Genomic DNA, 20,557 nt, shown 5'->3' with positions numbered 1-20,557 from the left:
CCCCCCAGTCCCGTCCAGGGGCTCCTGGGAGACTGAGGAGGAACTGGTACAGGCCCAGGAGCTGCTGTGGCCCCTCAAGCAGGAAGGGGTCCCTGTGCAAGGGCCTCACAGCCAGCCTGACCCTGGGCCCCGAGGTTTGGGTCATGGGGGGGGGGGGGACAGCCTCTTCCTGGGGGGGGCGGGGGCATGAGGCCAGCGCCTCCTGGGCTCTGTGCCTGGGCATTGGCTCAGGCCCCTGGCCTTCTGCTGGGCCCCACTCTCTGCCCCTCCTTAGACTTCACCAGCCTGTCTCACCCGCTGGCCAATCAGCCCAGGTCACAGGGGAGCTCAGAGCGTCCCCGGGTTTGGCCTCAGTTCCCACGTCAGGATTCCAGGAGGGGCAGCTCTCGGAGGGGCACCTGAGGGGGCCCTGCAGCCCCCCCACCCGAGTTCCCCCCGCGGGAGGCCCAGGCCTGAGGGCACAGGGTGAGAGCTGGAGCACAGCCAGGAGGGCAGCACAGCCGAGCGGCTCCCAGCGGCCTGAGCAGCTTGATTCCCCACGGGCCGGCCTCCTCCAGGGCGGACGCCCGTCGGGGCTCAGGCCTGGCCCGGAAGCTCACCCAGGGCCTGCCTTCCTGGGCCCCCCATTCTCCGCACCGACCAGGCAGGAGACCCAGCTCCCACCCCTGCCCTGGGTGAGCCATGTCACGCTTGGCACCGGCTCAGCACGGACAGACGTGGGCACCGGGAACGGCAGACCGAGCCCCGAGCTCTCTCCCCGGATCGGAAGCCGCTTCTCGGAGGGGAGATGGTCGCAGCCACGCTGGGCCCCCCCCACCCCCCCCGCTCCCGGCTCCCGGCCCCCGGGGAGCAGGGCCGCGAGCCCGCCGCTCTGGAGGAGACCCCGCCACTCCAGCCTGCCCATCCTCTCACCGGAGGCCGGGGCAGCGCTGAGGGCCCCGGGCAAGGGGGACGTAGCCATATCGCCATAGTGACACTTTGTTTATACACACCCAGCAGGAAGCTCCCTCACCCATCTCGTCAGGATGTCCCGGGAGGGAGGGAGGGAGAGAGGGAAGGGGGAGCGGACTGGCCAGGCCAAGCCCGTGGCTGCAGCGGCTCTGGGGGCCTCGGCGTCCCCAGCAGGAGCCCCTGTGTTCACTGTGTCTGCCGCGGGGGCTCACCCGCAGGGGGCAGGGGGCCCGAGGCACTAGCCCCACTGGACGCGGGGCTGCAGGGGCCACCCCCCGGGCGGGGGTGCCCGCAGGGACGGAGGCAGCTCCTGCACCGGGGGCCAGCCGACGGGGTACTGGAAGACGGTGGCTCTGATGGGTTCCGCCCTGGAGAGGAGGAGAAGGCGGGCAGGGGGTGAGCGTGGGGCACGGCCAGGCAGGCCCGGGCTGGGGCACTGCCCCGCTCACCCCCGGCCACGGGAGGGCAGACCTTTCTGGAAAGCAGAGCCCCCGCTCTGGGAACGGGCCCAGCACAGCGGGCTGTGGGCAGGGGCTGGGGGCTGGCAATAGCGGAGAGTCCCCCCGGGGCCTGGCACCTCCATGTGCACGCCCCCAGCCGCCTGTACGCGCCCAGGAAGGGGTCCTGGCGGGTGTGTGAGCAGTAGAAAAAGCAGCTTATAAAAATGTATATAGCATGACACTATTTTTGTTGGAAGATATATAACATATATAAATGCATAAAAAACCTGAAACAACAACGTGGTCACAGCGGTTCTATCCGAGCGATGATGGGCGTGTGTGTGTGTGTGTGTGTGTGTGTGTGTTTTTTAAAAGTTTTACAGGCGCGAAAGCCTTTAACGACTCCCCCTCCCCCCAATACTGTATAACTTTAAAAAAAGAATAGTCTCTCAAGTTATCCCCTCTCCTCCCACCCCGGGAGGCATGTCCGCGGGGAACCTGGGGCCTGTGGGAAGTGCCCGCCCGGTGCCGAGGGCGCGGACTGAGGTGCGGAGGCAGCTCCCCACGTCCCAGCCCCTCGGGGTGTGACCCCCTCGGGCTGCCGCTCCGGGGAGCACTGTGGCCTGTGAGGTCTGGAGAGGACTCAGGCCTCTGAGGTGGAGCTGGGGGGCCGGGGGCAGGAGGCCCGGCGGTCTGCCTCGCTGTACACATGCTCCCTCCCCCCAGAGCCCGTCTGAGGCCCGTGGGCAGCCTGGGCGCACCCTGGGGCCTCCGGCTGCGGGAGGAGGGCAATCCCTCTCAGCGGCTGCAGCTCGTGGGGCAGCAGAGAGCGGCTCTGGCGTTATTTGCGGCTCCGGGAGGCTCCTAATCCCCAGCCGGGAGGCTCCTGGCTGCTGGGAGGGACGGCCCCGCTGCCAGCCAGGCCCGGGCGCCCTGCTGGGCGGGGGGAGCACAGTTCTCCACAGAGAGGGCTGGCCCTGAGCCCCTTCTCCTAGGAGGGCCAGGTTCCTGGGCAGCGGGACTCGGCCCCGAGGCCTCGGCAGGAGAGGGCACCCCCATGTGTGCTCACAGACACAGGCCCCGGCCCGGCCCTGGGCTCAGTCAGGAGGAGGGCTCAGGAGGAGGAGGGCCCAGCCAGGAGTGGGGTGCGAGGGGGAGATCAGGAGGATAAAGCACAATCTGAAGAGCCAACAGCGGAGGGCAGTGACCAGCGCGGCCTCGCTGGGGGATTAGTCTGCTCCGCTGAGGCCAGCCGCCCCTCCCCGCCCGCCGCTCTGGCGGTTCCCTCAGGGTCAGGAACGGGGCGCAGTGCCAGGCTGGGGCCCCCGGAGCCTCCATCCCCCTCTTACAGGACGGTGCTGGCTCCCCCTGAGGGCTCTGCTCGGGGGAAAAGGGCCCTGGAGTCTGGGTGGCCCCAGGGAGGAAACACACCCAGAGAGGAAGAGGGGCCCCCAGGCCAGTCCCCACAGGGGCCCCAGCGCTAACACAGGCACCAGGCCTCCAGGCCGGGGGTCCTGCTCCCCCAAATGCTCTCATTTGTCCCCGTGTCATCCTGCGGGCCCACAGGCAGCAGTGCCAGCGCAGGGCCGAGGGGAGGCCTGGGGCTGGGAGAGGGGGTGTCTCAGCTGAGCCTGAGGATGTGTCGGACTCTGCAGGCATGGCGGGTGCGGGGCAGCTACGGGCTGAGGTGACCGAGCTCAGAAACACTCAGTGGCCCTGACATGGAGGCCAGATGGGGGAGGGGCAGGGGAGTTCCCCTGAGGCGGAGGGGCCCAGGAGGGTTCAGCAAGGCCAGGCGGCGTGTGGCTGAGGAGCTGGGCTGCTGTGTGGACGGATAAGCTGGGGGAGCGGAGGGGAGGCAGCGGCCAGGAGGGGCCGGAGACGGAGACGAGGAGGGGCTGATGTTTGAAGGTCACAGGGAGCCTGCGTCCAGGGCTGCCTCGAGGGGGGAGACACGGGGGACGGAGCAAGGCCCCAGACAGGGAAGGGGCCGGCTCCAGTCCCCCTCCCGCCACCCTCCGGGCCCAGGACTCGGGTGTCATTTGTCACGAGACCAGCCGAGGGACAGGGCAGCAAGGGCACAGACAAGAACAAATGTTCCTCTCCCTCCGAACAGCCTTGTTCCTCGGGCTGCGCGGCCCAGAGTGATCCATTTGGCTCCGAGCCCGCCGGAGGCAGGTGGATGGCAGGTGGACGGGGAAGAAGTGGTGCTGGGAACGCAGGAAGGGGCTGGGGGGAGGCTCACAGGGTCTCGGGGTCCCCGGTTGCAGGCTCTCTTCCAGAAACAGCCAGGAGGGGAGCGGCAGGGGAGGAGCACCGCTCAGGGAGCACCATGCTGGGCGCCCAGGCAGCTGGCTCACCCCAAGGAGAAGAGTGGGTGGAGTGGGAGAGCAGGGAAGCCCCCAGAGCTCGGTGGGGGGGGCCCCCAACCGGCTGAAGAAGCCTGGGGTGCGGAACGTAAACCCCTGGATCACGAGGGCCAGCCCCGGGGGTGCCAAGGAAGAGGGCACGGGAGGAGGACCCGGTCGGAGGGCACGCAGGGGCCCGTACCTGCTGCTCGGGGCCGAGCTGAGCCGCTTGGCTCTCCTCTCCAGCCAGTCCTCCAGGTGGCCCTCGGGGAGGTCCGTCATGTCCAGGGGCCACTCCCTGGCCCGCCGCTCCTCTGAGGGATGGGAAGCGGAGGCGAGTGAGGGGCAGTCCCCCCCTGGATCCCAGCCTCCCCCAGCACAGAGGTCCCTCCTGGGAGGGCGCAGGCGGGAGCCAGGAGCAGCCCAGGCCTGTCCCCGCCCCGCCACCCCCCAGGCCGCCTCTCCGGGCCTCACTGAGGCCCTCACTCTGCCTCGCCACCGAAGGGGGATAAAACAGTGCCTGCCCCGGGCCCGCGGGGCTGGACACAGGTGACGCCTGCAGAGCCTGGGCCTCGGGAGTAGGCCCCCTGAGGCAGGTGGGCCTCGGCTCGGCTGATGCCGGGCCTCTGACCCTGGGCCGAGCAGCTCAGCTTTCCCTCCTGCTATTCTCATGAAACGCCCCACGAACACCTTCGCTCACTGAACGCAGCCGAGCGACAGGCGAGTTCAAACGCGCTGGGTGTGAGGTGGGCTCGGAGCCTCGGGGGCGGGGTGGAGGGGCGGTAAGGATGAGCCTGGGGCCGGAGGAAACCCCCTCCTGGTGGACCAGCGCTTCCTCTGGGCCGGCCCTGGCCAGCCCTGCGCGTGCGTGGGCTCACTCCAGCTCAGAAGCGGCCATATTCACAGGCCCAGATGCTGCCTCTGGGATTAAGTGCCAAGGTCACAGCGTCACAGGGGGGCGTGTCTCTGCTCCCGGCCCCCTCCCCCCTCCCACCCTGGCTCCACCAGGTGTGGCCTCCAGCTGCGGGCTGGGAGGCGGTTTCTGACACCCACCCCTCACCCAGCACTGCCAGCCCACCCCACCCGGGAGGTGAGGAGGGACAGGCTGCTCCCAGCCTCAGCTCTTGCACTCCCCCTCCCCCCCCCACCCCCCCCCGCCCCTGGTCCCGACCAAAACGCACCCTCCACCTGGATGCTCAGCTCCTGCAGGTCCCGCTCGGACATGTGGGAAAATCTGCAGTTGGGGCCAAAGTCGCACTGGCCTGCAAGGGGGAGACAGAGTTACTGGCCGCTCTGGCAGGGGGGCCCCGCTGTGGCTGGGGTCACTGGAGGTCTAGGGGGAGACGGACCCCACCTGACCCGGTCGCTGAGGCTCCAAGGCCACCGCGTGGGTTCAGGACGGTGGCCGGGGTGGGGCGGAGGTCCGAGCAGGCCCCGCGCCCGCCCGGCAGGCTGGCCCTGGGGAGGGACAGGGCGGGGAGGGGGCGGGCAGGAGCGGACTGAGAGGGACACGTCACCTGTCTGCAGAAACTTCCTGCAGGGCCGCTTGTTCTGTTCGTCCAGCAAGATGGCAGCCGCGTCTGTGGGAGGAGAGGGAGGGGCTGGGCTCAGAGCCGCGCTGCAGCAGGTGCTCCCCGTCCACAAAGGGACGGCCACAGGCCGGGACGCTGGGCGGAGGGGTCTGAGCTGCGGGTGACCTCGACCCTGCCGGCCCCCCCCCGCCCCCCCAGACCCGGCCGAGGGCAAGCTTCCTGCCAGAGGCTCTGACCTTGGCCGGCAGAGTCACCTGGGAGGGCTGGGTGGTTGTGTTCCTGGTTTTTAAACCCGGTACCACAAGGTCTTTCTGCCCTGTCGCTGCAACCTCTGAGAAGTCTATAATTACTCCAAAATAGGAAGCTATTGTAAAAGCACGTCTGGTGCCCAGGAAGCAGGACCCAGGCCCCCCGCACACCGGCCGCGGGCTCTCGGTCCCCGGCCTCGACAGACGGGCAGCGATCTCTCTGGATACAAGCCTTCACCTGGTTTCTTCCGATTTTCCCACTTATTGTCGTTGTATATTTGTGGGGTAAATGTGTGCTTCTTCGTAGGCAGAGAATCGATCCGTCTAAATCTGGGAGTAAGACACGCGAGCAAGGTGCCTGGCTCAGAGGCCTGGTGTCACCCGGGACTGGGACACTGCCCAGGCCCCCGGGGGTAGGACGGCGAGGCTGGCAGGATGGCGAGCCTGTGCGAGGGGCTCTGGCTGGGTGGCTCGGACCGAGAGGAGGCTGCCAGGCTGCCCAGCACCTGGCAGGTGGCTGTCAGCCCCGGCCACACGCAGACTCAGCGGGTGCCCAGCCGGTCCCTCTCAGGCTGTGCTTCCCTCCGTCGGCAGGGAGAACGTGGGAACTGTTAAAGCTCCCGGAGGCTCCGGAGGCACCGGCCCGGGCCCCGCACCCAGGCCGTGCCCTCCGCCCGGCATCCGAGGCTCCTCGTGATCCGGCCCCCCTGGTCCTTCTCGCCTCATCTCCCCGCATTAGCGCCGGCCCTGACGCCGTGTCTGTTTGCTCGTTCATTAGACGTTCGCCTGGCAAACAGCGGCCGAGCACGTCCCGGGTGCAGGCGCCGGGCCAGGATGAGGATTTAGTGGAGAACACCGCAGATCTGGCCCTTCCTTCCAGGCCAGCAGACACACTAATCCACGCGGATGTAAACGGGGCACACAGCGTGAGGCCAGATGACCTGCCCTGGCCGGGGTGTGTGTGTGTGTGTGTGTGTGTGTGTGTGTGTGTGTGTGTAGAGGGGGAGGACACCCTGGAGGACTCTGCCAGGCCGAGGGCAGGGAGGGCAGGTCTGCAGAGGGTGCAGGGACGGTGGTGGCCAGTGTGGCTGGAGCTCAGAGGGAGAGGTCAGCCGAGAGTCTGGGACCAGGGGCGAACACCAGGGTGATCTGCCCACAGCCCCTCAGAGGCCGCTCTGCCCACAGCCCCTCAGAGGCCCCTCCTCGGGGGCCACGCCAGGAGCCCCGGGTCTGATGAGAAGAGAGAGCAACGCGCCCGGGGCAGGCCCGCTCCCGGCCCGGGGCACCCACCTCGGAACATGTCGTACCAGGCCTTCTTGGCCTTGAGGTGCTGCAGGCCGTTGAGGTGCTTCTTGCGGTTGTGCAGGTTGTCCTGGAAGGAGCGGTCGCAGTAGTCACAGAAGTACCGCTTCCCCATGGCGCCCGCGGGCTGTCCTGCGGGGGAACAGAGCGGTCAGGGCCGCCCTGCGGAGGCACAGAGCGGTCAGGGCTGCCCTGCGGAGGCACAGAGCGGTCAGGGCTGCCCTGCGGAGGCACAGAGCGGTCAGGGCCGCCCTGCGGGGGGGGGGGGCGGGCACAGAGTGGTCAGGGCCGCCCTGCGGAGGCACAGAGCGGTCAGGGCTGCCCTGCGGAGGCACAGAGCGGTCAGGGCTGCCCTGCGGGGGGGGGGAGGGGCGGGTGTACACAGAGCGGTCAGGGCGGGAGGGACCGCCACCCTGGAGCCCACCCATGCCGCCCAGACGGAGCGCTCCCTGCGGGCCAGGCCGGGCTGTGCAGGGGCCTTTCCAGACTCCCCGCACCTCACTGAAAGCTCACCGCGGCCGAGAGGGGCTGCCCGGGGCTCATCCCAGGGTCTTCTCATGGTCCTGATGCCCGGCCTCCACCCCAGGCCAGTTAAAGCAGCACCAGTGTGGGCGAGGCCTGGGTATCAGCATTTCTAAAATTTTCATGTCACCCTGAGCGGTTCGGCTCAGTGGATAGAGCGTCGGCCTGCGGACTGAAGGGTCCCAGGTTCAATTCCGGCCAAGGGCATGTACCTTGGTTGCAGGCACATCCCCAGCAGGAGGTGTGCAGGAGGCAGCTGATCGATGTTTCTCTCTCATCAATGTTTCTAACTCTCTATCCTTCTCTCTCCTTTCTGTAAAGAATCAATAAAATATATTTTTTTAATATTTTCCACATGTCGCCAGGGAACCACCACCTTACCTCCTCTCGCCAGCTGCCACCCTCACCCTCTGATCTCTCCACTGTTTCTCCACGCAGGCCTCCGCTCTGCTCCGCACGCCCGCCAGCCCCGAGCCCACCTCCCGGCCTCTCCCCGCTGCTCCCTCCGCCCGCAGGCCCTCCCGGTACCTGCTCCCTCCGCCTGCAGGCCCTCCCCGGTACCTGCTCCCTCCGCCCGCAGGCCCTCCCCGGTACCTGCCAAGCTCGCTCACTCGACTCCTTCAACCTCCGCTCAGACACTGCCTTCTCGGGAAGCGACCGTGACCACTTGACTTAAAATGGCAGAACCCTCACCCTGCACTTAGCGCTCCCCGTTTCCTGCCCCCGGCACCCCCTGTGCAGCAATAGTCCTGGTTCCGCTCACCGCTGTCTCTCCTCCGGCGGGAAGGGACATGCAGGGCTATTTCTGTTCCCTTTATCGCCGAAGCTCCAGCGCCCAAAGTGGTGGTGGCGCACGGCAGGCAACCAAATAGGTGTTTGTTTGTCTTTTTAAAAATATATTTTACTGATTTTTCACGGAGAGGAAGGGAGAGGGACAGAGAGCTAGAAACACAGACGAGAGAGAAACACCCATCAGCCGCCTCCTGCACACCTCCCACTGGGGACGTGCCCGCAGCCAAGGCACATGCCCCTGACCGGAATCGAACCTGGGACCCTTCAGTCCGCAGGCCGACGCTCTATCCACTGAGCTACACCAGCCAGGGCAGGTCCTATACCCGAGTTTCACAGAGCAGGTTCCTGAGCTCAGAGGACCAAGACCGGTGGCTGCCCCAAGGCCGTGAGGCAGCAGCTCAGGGGGCAGCACCAGCTCGACTCCCAGGATCTGCAGACAAATACAGAGCTGGGCCTGACCACGGGGCGGACTGATGGGGAAACGCATCTTGTCCGGAAGAGGCTGGAGGAAGACGAGACGGACAAGCCCCCGGACAGGCAGGGCGGCCGTGCGGGCTGCGGGGAGCGCGGGCCTGGGGCAGCCGGGGCCAGCGGCCATTCAGTCCAGGGCTCTAATGGGATTAGGAACCGACAGTCATTCCAAATGAAAACATACAAGACCTCTCTTTCCTCCGGTTACTGCCGAGAGACCGCATCCCAGACACACCGAGTTGATATATGAAATTTGGCAGCTCTAATACACCCGTCTTGCCAATAAACTTATAGGAACTGGATTGAAGTGGCGAGAGATGAATGTTTAACGGCCAAGCCATTCACGAAGCCTGAAGCGCTGGCCGTGGAGCTGCGGCTCCGGAGAGTATCGGGGAGGGGAGGGAAAGGGAGGGGAGGGACTGGAAGGGGAGGAGAGGGGAGGGGAAGGGCTGGGAGGCTGTCCCTCTGGGAGGCGGAGCCCGAACGGCCGCTCTGCAGCGGACTCAGCTGGACGGAGCCACGCAGGCACCGAGCAGCAGCTGTGTGACCTTGGGCAAGTCACTGCCCCCCTCAGGCCTCTGCTTTCCCTGCAGAAATGGGTCGGCCTGGCTGCTTCTGGGGAGCGATACACAGACATTTGCTTCTCCCAACGAATCATCAACCGCAAAAGTAGGAGCAATACAAACGGCACTGGCCATGCCCGCACGGAGCCGGCGCTGTCGGTGCCACCTGGCGCCTGGCTGACTGTGCACCTGCTGTGCTGGCTCCGGGTTAAACGCTCTGTAAACGGCATCGTCTCAGGACACCTGTGTGGTGGGGCCGGTGACAGCTTTTCAGAAGAGGGCACTGCGGCTCAAGTCTGAATCTGGGGACCATGCCAACGAGGATGGATGAGGAACAGCGAGGAGAGAGGCCCTAAGACCCAAAGGCAGGCCTCTTGCGCCACCTCCAGCCTCCCCAGCTCTGCTTAGCCCACACCCGGCCACCCATGGCAGCTGCCCGCCGTCCTCTGGGCTCCAGGAGGAGAGGACCAACTGGTGGGGACACTGGGACAGAAGGAAGGATAAAGGGGTGAGCTGGGGCGAGGGGAGAGCTGCGGCTCGGACTCCTGCGAGCGAGGCCCTGGCTCTCACCCTCCCGTCCAGCCCTCGGAGGCCGCCCCCTGGAGGTGAGCTTTCGCAGAGGAGGACCAGGCTCAGAGGAGAGACCGAGCAAGGTCAGGTCCCCCCACCCTGTGCTGCTGGCGGGGAGCCCCGTGCCCCGGGAAGCTGTGTGGAGGGGAAAGCAGGGTTCTGGGTCAGGCGGGACCCCTGTGGTGCTGGCTCTGGCCCGTGTGGCTGCGGGGCCCCGGCACAGGGCGGGCTTTGGCACCGGGGCCCCGGCACAGGGCGGGCTTTGGCACCGGGGCTCGGGCACAGGGCGGGCTTGGCACCGGGCTAAAATAAGCCAGCGGCCCGGCTGAGGCCAGGCTGGGACACACACTGCCATTACCGGGACCCGGGCTCACCACCCGCCGCCCGCGGGCTCACCTGTCATCCCTTCTCATTACGGCGCTGCCAGATCCAGGTGCACAGCCAGCCGCGGCCAGCGAGGCTCTGCTGCCCACCGCTGGAGCCTGGCACCTGCCCAGCGCCATATGCCTGCCGTCTGGAGTGGGTGGCCCGAGGACTGCCCACCGAGGACCCAGCTCCAACAGCAATGCCGAGAAGACCCAGATGTCTTCCCTGAGAGGAGCCCCCGTGTGTTCGGGGTCCGCCTCAGAGGCCCCGGGCTTTGTAGCAACCTGGCAGCTTCCTCATCCTGACCTTGGCCCCTCCCACCCCTGGGAGTGAGGTGCAGAATAAGGCAGGGGGGCCCCCCTGCCCACAGCCATTTCCCGCTCAGCAGATCTGGGGGAGGGCCAGGATCTAGGGGGGCTCCGATGCAGAGCCCACAGGCCCCTCTCCCCCTGGGAGAAATGATGGTCCTGTAAGGTAGCAGGTGACGGGCTGAAGAACAGAGGGAGGGCAGCCAGCTCAAAGTCACACCAACCACCCCTGTCAATCCCTCCTCTAATCTTTCAACCCTGGTGGGACTTCCGGGCAAGGAAACTTGGCTGAGCTTCGTCTGGAAGAGGAAGGCAATAATACTAACGTATTTCCCCGGAAATAAGACATCCTCTGAAAATAAGACCTAGCACATGGAAAGATAAGACATCCCCTGAAAATAAGACCTAGCGCAACTTTGGGAGAAAAAAAAATTAATATAAGACACTGTCTTATTTTCGGGGAAACAGGGTATTTGGTAAGATTACCGTGAGGATTAAATCACGAGTGCTCCGTGTGAGCGCCGTGCCTGCCGTGCTGATGGCGCTCAACACTCATTTGTGGATGTGGCAGCCAGCCGTGGCCCGCAGTGACACCGCCTCCACACGCGTGTGCCGTGTGCTGTGGTTCCCTTTTAAGCTGTGTCACAGTTTTGTGAGGTTAAGAGAATAGAGCAGAGGTGACGAAGTTATAAAAGGACACTGTGGCTTCCATCCTGGTGTCTCCCCTCTTCTAATCACTCCATTTTGGGGGAGCTGGCTGCCATAAGGTGGGGAGGTGCCAGTGGCAAGGAACTGGAGCCGGTGAGCAGCCGTGTGAGTAAGCTGGGACGTGGGCCCTCCGGCCCTAGTCGAGCCTTCGGATGAGTGCAGCCCTGAGCTTGATGGCAACCTTCTGGGACAGTCTGAGCCAGAACCACCCAGCTAAGCCACCCCCAAATTCCTGAGAAAATGTTTGTTAATATTTCTCTCTCTCTCTTTTTCTTCCTCTCCCCCCTCCCTTCCACTCTAAAAAACAACAACAAAAAACAAAACAAAACAAAACAAAAACCAATGGGAAAAAACTCATTTTCACAACAGTATATATATATATATAATACCACTATTTTAAGGAAAAAGAACCTCCCACACTCATACACAGACTAGAGCAGACACAAAATATTTACTGTGGGAATGCCTGGATGATAGGGTCACGCACAGGATTTTTCCCCAGGACCTCTTTGTGTTTTCCTGTCATTCTGTGTCTTGACATTCAGCGTGTCTTGTTTTTAAATGTCCCCCGAAAATTCCCTTAAAAAGTGGGAAATGTGTCAGGCAGGGCTGGATCCCATTCCTTCTTCCTTAGGAAACGCCAGGATGGTTCCGGCGACCTGGTTCGCCAGGACGAACCTGGAGAGGGACCCCCGGGAGACGTTCCCTCGGTCCCTGGCTGAGGGCTGGCAGGGTGCGCCCTGATTCTGAGCAGGCCTGGCCCGGCGCAGGCGGCTGAGCCCCAACAGGGCTCCGGGGAGCCGCGGGCTGGAGACACGGTTTCTCGTCAGATAGTTACGGGTCCCAGGAGGCCGGAGCTTCCAAATAGGAAAGGTAAAAATAGCACGAAGGAGGCTCCTGCACCAGATACCCAGGCTCAGAGCCGCGTGTGCCTCCCTTTCCCTCCCCCCAGGCTGGGCTTCCAATCCACCTGACCCCCTGTGACCACCAAGTCAGATCTCTCTCTCACACCGCGACCAGCCCCCCCAGTTTACCTGCCCTGGGGGGCGGGCCAACCCTCTTAAAACCCCTGCTCCAACATTCCCAGGGCTCCCTGTGTGGGGTTATTACAGCTGAAGTCTCCTGGGTCAGATCTCCAGAATCCGGCCAGCAGGTCGGGAGGGACCCAGGAATCTGCATTGTAACCAGTGAGCCTAGGAGGCACACACTGAGGAGCGAAAGCCTGGTGCTCCCTGGCCTCTCCATTCCCAGCATCCACGGCGGCCTCTGCTGGGGACAGTGACCCTGGGGAGACACAGCCCCCGATGCGTGTCCCCGTCACCAAGCGGTCAGCTTGCCGAAGTGGCAACCCCGACTTGACTGGCATTCACTTCCAGGAATAAAACTGTTTCTCCTACGGGCCAGGTGTCCTGCCACACTCCAAGGAAACACAGAATTGCAAATAGAGGGAGTAGAATAAATCAAACTCTTTGAACAGGGTTTACAGTTGCTGCTACGGAAAACAATACAACGATTAATACACAAAAATGCGAGGGAAGACTCTGTGGTCCGTGTCCTCACAACTGCAAACCGACCTTTGCCCCCCACCCGTACTTCCGTTCCTGCCCTGGATTGAGTAGTAGTCAGTGCATACTTGGTATCTGAAAGGATCAGTAACATGGAAAAGAATGTGATAGGTTGAGCGGATGACAGGTAAGCAATGTGATTCCAACTGAAAATATAGAAGTGAAACTAGACATCTAGGTAATTGGTAAAATATGTGTCAGTGATTGACATTAGACCTGTGACTTTGAGAGGTGAGCAGTGGTTGGAGAAACTGATTACATATGAGGACCTCCTGGGGTGCTATAACGATACTAAAGGTGCCCCCCCCCATCTCCTCATTTTATGTCGGAGAAGCATTTTACTGGCTCCCCAGGCTGAGAACCGGTGGCAAGAGAACTTGACTGTCTACTAAAAGCACCGAGCTGTTTACAAGAACTTAAAATTCATTGTCTGTCGGTTTAAGTTATTAGACTTTTTTAGTAACTGTTTAAGTATTCTGGGGAAATGATGCTCGTTAGGTTATGTATCTGAAATACTTGAAAAAAGAAAATCAAATATATTACACTTGGAAGTGGAATTAATTTAAATATGCAAGGGAGGGCAATTAGGCTGTTAACAGGGCTGACTGTTTTAGAGGGATTTAGTCTGTTCAGCATTACTCAAAGAAAAAGGTAAGGTCATTTTTCTTGTTTTCCTAGGTTTATGTACAGCATAATAATTTCCAGGTTGAACTTAAAGCTTGCAGAACGTTAGGTTTTTAAAAAGTGTTGCTCCAAAGAGAGTTAACTAAAAAGATAAAACATAAAACAAGCCACCACCTAACCGTGTCTTCCCCACCCGTTCACCTACAATAACGCCTCCCTCCTCTGAGCTCCCCACCAGCCAGGTCTGTTGTTAGCAGCGCGTACGTACGTCTCCGTTCCCACACGCGCCAAGCAGCCTGTCCCGAGGGGCTACGAGGCTGCTCTGCAAATAGAAAATAACCATCGTAAGGACGTATACCCTGTTTCCCCGAAAATAAGACAGTGTCTTCTATTAATTTTTGCTTCCAAAGGTGCGCTAGGTCTTATTTTCAGGGGATGTCTTATTTTTCCATGAAGAAGAATACGGTACACATTTATTGTTAAATGAAAATAAAGGAAATGTATTACCTGTATACAGTACGGTAGTACGGTAGTTGTCAACACAAACCAGACAAACTGTGAATCCTACAGGATCAAGAATTTACTCATTTGTTCAATGACAATCATGTCATCATCTTCTGGAACATCATCCTAACAATCCAATTCCTGAATTTCCTGGTGAATTTCTTGTGACTCCATTTCTTTCAGAATCAGTGGACCAAATCTCTCATGTTTAGCCTAGGGGGGGCCTTATTTTTGGGGGGATACCTTATATTTCACTCAGAAGGAAGCCTGTAAGTATAATAGGTCTTATTTTCGGAGGATGTCTTATTTTCGGGGAAACACGGTAGCATCTCACGTTTTCCCTCCCAGACCCCTCCTCAGGCTTTACTGCCCGTTTAACAAGCCAGCTCCAGGCCTGAAATCCAGTCCCTGGTTTCCAACGCCACGCCTATGGCAATGGCTTTTCTCTCTGGCCCAGACCGAAATCCAGAGCCAAAGCCCCATTTGCCTGCAGACATCTCCACTTGGTGGCTAAGGGGCAGCTCAGACTTCACTTGACCAGAGAGAGAGCAGCCAGAATGAGGCCATTAACATGCAAACCAGAGCAGGTCACAACCCAGCCTAAAACCCTTCAGGGAGCTTCCTGGTGCAGTCAGAAAACCGTAAGGCTCCTTACCACAGGCTCCGAGGCCATATCAGAGCCGCCCCAGCCCGCCTCTTCACAGCCCACTCTGCTTCTGTCCCTCAAACACCCCAGGAGGCAGCAGCCTCAGGCCTGGGCAGCCTTCCTACTATTCATCTTCCGTGCGAGTCTCTGGCTAAGTGTCACCCTGGGCACCCTGGCCACAACAGCCAACCCGTGCTCTGCTCTTCAGAGCATTCCTGGTTTGTCATGGCTGCTCCTCCCCACCCACCCGCACGCGGCAGAATGGATGCTCCAACAGTGACTCGTTCACTGCGGAGTCCCCAGTGTCTGGCCCAGAGAAGGCGCTCGGAAGACCTTTGTTGCCCTGGCCGGGTGGCTCAGTGGGTTGCAGCATGGTCCTCCCATGCATGAAAAGGCTGAGGGTTCGATTCCCAGTCAGGGCACATACTTAGGTGACGGATTCGATCCCCGCGATCGATTAGATGTTTCTCTCTTTTATAGGTATCTCTCTCTACCTCTTCCCCTCTCTTCTAAAAATCGATTAAAACACAAACACGAACACACAACATCCTCCGGAGAGAATTAAAATAAGTGAATGAATGAATGAATGCATGAATGAATGAAATAGTTGATGGCCGTGCACTCCAAAGCCCCTGTCCTTTCTGTTCCCGAGCAGGAATGAATGATGGTGTCAGCCCTCCCGCCTTGCAGGCCAGGGTTCTGGGATGTGAAGCCCAGAGAGGAGGGAAATGGGAAGAACCGCCCTTTTCCCCGAAGTCGGGCAGATGGGTTCAGTCCCAAGGATCTGCCTTTTTGCCACAGGCTCCAACTTAGCCCTGAACTTGAAACTGATCGGGGAATCGGGAAATGGAGGTGAGCCGGGGACCCAGACCCGCTCGACTTCCTAACGCGTTAAACGGCGCGGCCCGCCGGGAGGAGCGCGGACTTGGAGACAAGAGCCCAAGTCCTCCCCGCGTGCGGGGCAGCAGGCTAAAACCCAACCCTCGATGTCCCGCAAAGAGGGTACCTGGCTCAGCTGGGCCCGATGGCCAGGCGCTCCTCCTCCTCCGCTCTTGCGTTGCGAACTGCTTGCTGGGATTCGTAGTCCTTCCTCGAGTATCAGTTTCCCCCTTCCCAGAAACCTTTGGGAATTAAAGCAGAACTACCATTGATAGGCGGGGAGAGCGCAAGGGCTTCTGGGAGTTGTAGTTAGAAATAGCCAATCAGCGAGAAATGATTGAGGCGTAAAATCGTGTAACAAACATTACCAAACAGTCTGGGCTGCTGTGACCTGAACCTTATCAGGATTTTTATCCCGCGTAAGCCATCCATTAGCCCCCCTGATTCAAAACGACGAGAACGGAGATTCAGAGGGACTACATGTCCCATAAAGCACTGCAGCACGACGAAGGCCTTTGGGGAGCGAGGTCGGCCGCGGCGCATGCGCGGTGTCGCGACTCCGGCAGTGGGGAAACATGGCGGCTCCGACGCTGACGGGGAGGCTGTATTCCCTGCTGTTCCGCAGGACCTCCACCTTCGCCCTGACCATCGCCGTGGGCGCCCTGTTCTTCGAGCGTGCCTTCGACCAAGGCGCGGACGCGATCTACGAACAGATGAACCAGGGGGTGAGGGCCTAGGCCGTCCCTGACCTTGGGCCCGCCTGAGAGTGTCGGTGGGAATGGCGGTGGGACGGGACGCCATGTACACCTTCACGAGGAAGAGGGGTAAACCCTGCGCGTCCTCTTGTCTGTAGACTGCCATCCGGCCTTTCTGCCGGGGGTGGATCCTAAGCCGTTAAAGCGAGGCCGATAGATTCCACTCTGCAGGGCGTTTAACATATATAAATTATTGATTTTTTTTTACAGAGAGGAAGAGAGAGGGATAGAGAGTTAGAAACATCGATGAGAGAGAATCATCGACCAGCTGCCTCTTGCACACCCCCTACTGGGAATGTGCCCTCAACCAACGTACATGCTCTTGACCGGAATCGAACCCGCGACCTTTCAGTCCACAGGCTGACACTCTATCCACTGAGCCAAACCTTTCCATTCTGCAGAAGCGACAGCTAAGGCCTAGTCAGAGCCAAGGGCTCCCTGGGGCTGCAGCACCCGGAAGTCAGGGCTGGGACTGAGCCCCCTGCTTCCGCGGAGGGCGTCAAGGGCAGATGGGAGCGGTGGACGGTCGCGGAGAGGACGTCTCCTTAGACATCGCGGCCGCCTTGGCAGATGGCGCTTTCGGTGGCCAGGGTTTTCCGCGTGAGCCCCGTGGTTGGCGTGAATGATGGCTCGGAGTTGGGGCTGTGAAATCAGAGGGCCCTGCACGGGGGTACTGGGCCTCGGTACTTAATAACTGACATGAAGCTGGGCAGGTTTCTTAACATCTCTGAGCTTCGCTTTTACCTGTGAAATCCATCACAGTAAAGACCTCGGGTTTGCTGTGAATAGTACTCGAGACAGGCAAGATGGCACAGAGCCTGCTGGGTGCTGCCACTCAGAAAATAACACTTGTATACATACCCAGGTTGTGGGTTCGATCCCTGATCCCGGGTAGGGATGCTTCGGTTTGGCACAGTGGATGGAGCATCAGCCTGCGGACTCAAGGGTCCCAGGTTCGATTCCCGTCAAGAGCATGTACTTTGGTTGCGGGCACATCCCCAGTGGGGGGTGTGCAGGAGGCAGCTGATCGATGACTTCGCATGGTGATTGAGAGCATCAAAGCATTTTTTCTTTTTCATCCTCACCTGAGGATACGCTATTATTGATTTTAGGGAGAGAGAGAAACATTGATGTGAAAGAAACATTGATCAGTATCCTCCCTTTTGGGGAACGAACCTCAACCTGTGCCCTGATGTCTATCGAACCCATGACCTTTCGGTCTACAAAACGACGCTCTCACCAACTGAGCCGCACGCACCAGGTGGGGCTCAGAGCGTTTTATAAACATCAGGGATGTGTGACCCTCCTGGTATTGCTTCCAAATTTCCCAGTGTAACTGTCAGGACGTGGTAAGAATTTCTCTCAAGCTGGTTTTAGGGACCGGGGCAGTGGGGATATAATTGTAAAATGTGAGGGGCGAAAGTGAACGTTTGTGGCTTTTGTCTTTAAAATGCAGAAGCTGTGGAAACACATCAAGCACAAGTATGAGGACTAGCTCCTCGGAGGCGCCCATCCAGGCCAGATGGACCAGGTCCGCCGCCAGCTGTCTGCCCGGAGCCAGGGCCTCGGCGTGAGGAGAGCTCACAGCCCTGTCCACGGACCACGTTTTGCTGTTGTTATGAAATGCCTTCACCTGGCAGACTCTCAGCTTCTGCTGTGTTTGAAGTGTGATTCTTAGCCAGAGGCATCAGCCAATAAATGTAAGCTGTCCGTGAGACCTGCTCCCGCACTGGCGTTTTATTAGCCCCACCCGATCATCTCTTGTCAGTTACTGGGGGCCACTTCAAAGTCCTCTGCAAACTTCCCGAGGGCGGCTTCCATTATTTTGGGTTTCCCATTTCCTTCCCAAGAATTCTGGTTTTCAAACCATGAGCCAGAGTTGGAGATGTTACCTTCAACTTTGTCTCCCAAACCGGTAATTCCGTTCTTAAGTCATGCACAGGGGAGCTGACTGGCTTGGCCATGGGGAGGCACTGTGGCCTCAGCTGGGAAAGGAAAGCCTGGCCTGAGCATCTTGGGGCACCCCCGTCCCCAAGACTCTAGTCTCCCTTCTGCCTTGTACTTGCTGTGTGTCTGGGCAAGCTGCCATACCCCTCTGGGCCAGGACCCCTGATGATTGGGTCAGGCCAGAACTCAAAGCCTCTGTCCTCGGAAGAGATTGGTTGATCAGGGTGCGCCCAGGTTTGAATCCTCCTCCACCCGTTCTAGTTGTGCCAGGGGAAAGGCTTCTTTTCCTGTTTATTGATTTCAGAGTGGAAGGGAGAGGGAGAGATAGAATCTTCAATATAAATGATAAAAGAGAATCATGGATGGGCTGCCTTTTGCACGCCCCACATTGGGGATGGAGCCCGCAACCCAGGCATGTGCCCTGACCGGGAATTAAACGGTGACCATCAGGCATAGGTCAACGCTCAACCATTGAGCTATGCCGGCTGGACTGAGCTGAATTTTCAGCTGGGGCCTTGGCCCGAGAGGCTTGGATGTATGCACTGACTGAATGTCAAGGGCAGACTCCAGCCGGCCTCAAGGACGAGGCGATGATGAAATGCCGGGGAAGCGTTGGCCAGGAGCCGTCCTGCTGACAGTCAGTGTGCAGGGGTGCGGCTCGCCTCCTTGCTGCCTAGAGCCCTCAGCGGCCCTTCCTCTTCCCTGCGTCTTCGGGAGACTGCCAGGTCACTGCCCCTGCTCACACACCGTCGATGGCTCCCTACTACCTGCAAGATCAAGTTCAAATTCCTTAGCCTGACATGTAAGATCCAGGCTACCTCTAACTGCGCCTCAGAAACCTTCCGGCTAGGGCTGCTGCTGCGGGTCCCTTTGCCCGCCCATCACGTGCCTAGGCGTGGGCTGCGGACACGGAGCACACCTGTGTTTGAACTCTAGCTCCGCTATTCTCCAACTGAGCCGCCTGGGGTGGGTTGCGTGCTCTCCTGGCTTCCCCGGGTAGGAAATGGGGTAACAGACATACGTGAGATAGTGCTTGTGGCATGCTTAGCACAGGCTTATGGGCCAATGTCGACTGCAGCAGTGAGTCAACGAACAGGGGCTCCCTGCATGGTCTTCAGGGGCCAGTACAGAGCTTTGGGGAAGACTGTACAGAGGAATCACCCAGGTAGCCCCCACCCCACACCCTTGCTGTTTAAAACCATGTCCCCCCCTCACCAACAAACTGGTTTGGTTCAGCCGTAAGTGAGCATGTGATCAAGGAGGCGGAGCCACGTGGACAGCCGTGCACGTGATTAAGGGCGGGGCCACGTGATCACGCGAGAATGGGCACGTGAAGACGGAGACTGGCCATGTAAAGATTGAAATGATGCGGCCAGGAGCTGAAAAGGCAGGTGAGACCCTCTTCGGACCCTTGGAGAGAGCACAGGAGGCAGAGGGGCCAGGCAGCGGGTTCTGGGACCCCCGCCTCACCCAGCAGGTTTCCACAGTTCCCAGTCCGGGCGGGCTTCTCCTGCCTCCCCGCCTTCGCACCTGCAGTTCCTCCCCCTGGAATGCCCTTCCTCACCCTCCCAGTCCCAGGGGGGCTTTCCCTCCACTGGGCCCTTCCTGAGCCACTGGGGCGCCCCCTGCACCCGCACCGCTTCCTGAGGAGCCTGTGAGGGGGAACGGCTCCATCACAAAACCGGACCTGCAAGCTCACGGGCCTGAGGGCTGACCCTGAGCTGGTTTTCAATGGTTTTCACACTGAGTACTTTCCCCAACAAAGCCTCACCTGAGGCCGTGATTTAAAACAGATGGAGGCTCAGCTGCTTGGGGTGAAGTGGTGCGTGTGGAAGGGCCTGGGAGATGGGACCAGAGTCCCTTCCCCCTGTGGCTCCGGGTCCGGGGAGACGGGGTTGGGGTTGGTCCTTCCCCCTGTGGCTCCGAGTCCCTGCCTCAGGCCCTGCCACTCACTCCTGCTGGGCTCCGGGCAGGTCCCTCCCCGCGCTCCCGGCTCCCTTCCCTTCTGTCAACAATGACGCGCTTCCTAAGGAGCCTGTGTGAGGGGGAAAGGCCACCACCCGAGGCACAGAAGCACCGTCCACACAAACACGCTAACCATCACGGCCACTGGAGGACCAGAAGCAAACACAGGGCTGTCTCAGAGGCACAGGGTCTTAGGAGAGTCCTGTCCTCCGCCAGGGACCGGAGAAGGCACTTGAACATTCTTGCGCCGGAAGCAGGAGTGGTGAGCCCCGTGAGCCAGCAGGCAGGGCCCAGGGCCCCCATTCCACCTCACTTAGAGCACTTGTGCCATCGCCCATCTTCAATCTTGGGGCTGCCTCAGAGGACTGAATGGGCAAAGAGTGGAAACCATTCATCTGGGCCAATGCACCCACTTTGCAGATGAGAAAACTGAGACCCTGTGAGGCGAAGGGGTGTGCCTGCCAGCACCATTCTGCACGACTCTGAGCTGTTTTCCAAGCGTCCCAGAAAGGGTGCCCTCAAGATCTGAAATGAGAACACATGCCGGTCCT

General features: G+C 60.5%; 2 protein-coding genes across 3 annotated transcripts; one reads left to right on the top strand and one right to left on the bottom strand.

The window, feature by feature from the left end:
- Positions 1-960: 960 nt before the first annotated feature.
- Positions 961-15,563, bottom strand: ZMAT5 (zinc finger matrin-type 5). Of its 2 annotated transcripts, none has more exons than XM_084867532.1 (6): positions 15,467-15,563; positions 6,810-6,953; positions 5,257-5,319; positions 4,921-5,001; positions 3,942-4,053; positions 961-1,319 (listed from the first exon to the last, which is right to left on the bottom strand). In XM_084867532.1, the coding sequence occupies exons 2-6, from the start codon at positions 6,934-6,936 to the stop codon at positions 1,190-1,192; spliced, it is 513 nt and encodes a 170-aa protein (XP_084723658.1). In that variant the 5' UTR covers positions 6,937-6,953; positions 15,467-15,563; the 3' UTR covers positions 961-1,189. The 2 variants fall into 2 exon arrangements, with proteins under 2 accessions (XP_084723658.1, XP_084723657.1); XM_084867531.1 differs by having other exon boundaries at positions 6,810-6,983; positions 15,467-15,552.
- A 128-nt stretch (positions 15,564-15,691) lies between these two features.
- On the top strand, positions 15,692-17,809 carry UQCR10 (ubiquinol-cytochrome c reductase, complex III subunit X). The gene is made up of 2 exons (XM_084867533.1): positions 15,692-16,064; positions 17,551-17,809. Exons 1-2 carry the CDS (start codon positions 15,915-15,917, stop codon positions 17,587-17,589), a joined length of 189 nt encoding a protein of 62 aa, XP_084723659.1. The 5' UTR covers positions 15,692-15,914; the 3' UTR covers positions 17,590-17,809.
- Positions 17,810-20,557: the final 2,748 nt, after the last annotated feature.

The sequence above is a fragment of the Pipistrellus hanaki genome (genome assembly GCF_964339955.1).
Source record: "Pipistrellus hanaki genome assembly, chromosome: 19".
NCBI classification, from domain to species: domain Eukaryota; kingdom Metazoa; phylum Chordata; class Mammalia; order Chiroptera; family Vespertilionidae; genus Pipistrellus; species Pipistrellus hanaki.
The sequence above is the reverse complement of the archived record's forward strand: the minus strand, read 5'-3'. Positions and strand labels throughout refer to the sequence as shown.

What these genes read in the sequence shown, in the direction of transcription:
- ZMAT5 (XM_084867532.1), bottom strand. Translation starts at nt 6,936, where the DNA reads ATGGGGAAGCGGTACTTCTGTGACTACTGCGACCGCTCCTTCCAGGAC. An exon ending in GCTGAGCATCCAGGTGGAGG is followed by an intron (nt 4,054 to 4,920) that starts GTGCGTTTTGGT and finishes CCCATCCCTCAG; the next exon opens with AGGAGCGGCGGGCCAGGGAG. An exon ending in AGCTCGGCCCCGAGCAGCAG is followed by an intron (nt 1,320 to 3,941) that starts GTACGGGCCCCT and finishes CCTCCTCTCCAG; the next exon opens with GGCGGAACCCATCAGAGCCA.
- UQCR10 (XM_084867533.1), top strand. Translation starts at nt 15,915, where the DNA reads ATGGCGGCTCCGACGCTGACGGGGAGGCTGTATTCCCTGCTGTTCCGC. An exon ending in ACGAACAGATGAACCAGGGG is followed by an intron (nt 16,065 to 17,550) that starts GTGAGGGCCTAG and finishes TTTAAAATGCAG; the next exon opens with AAGCTGTGGAAACACATCAA.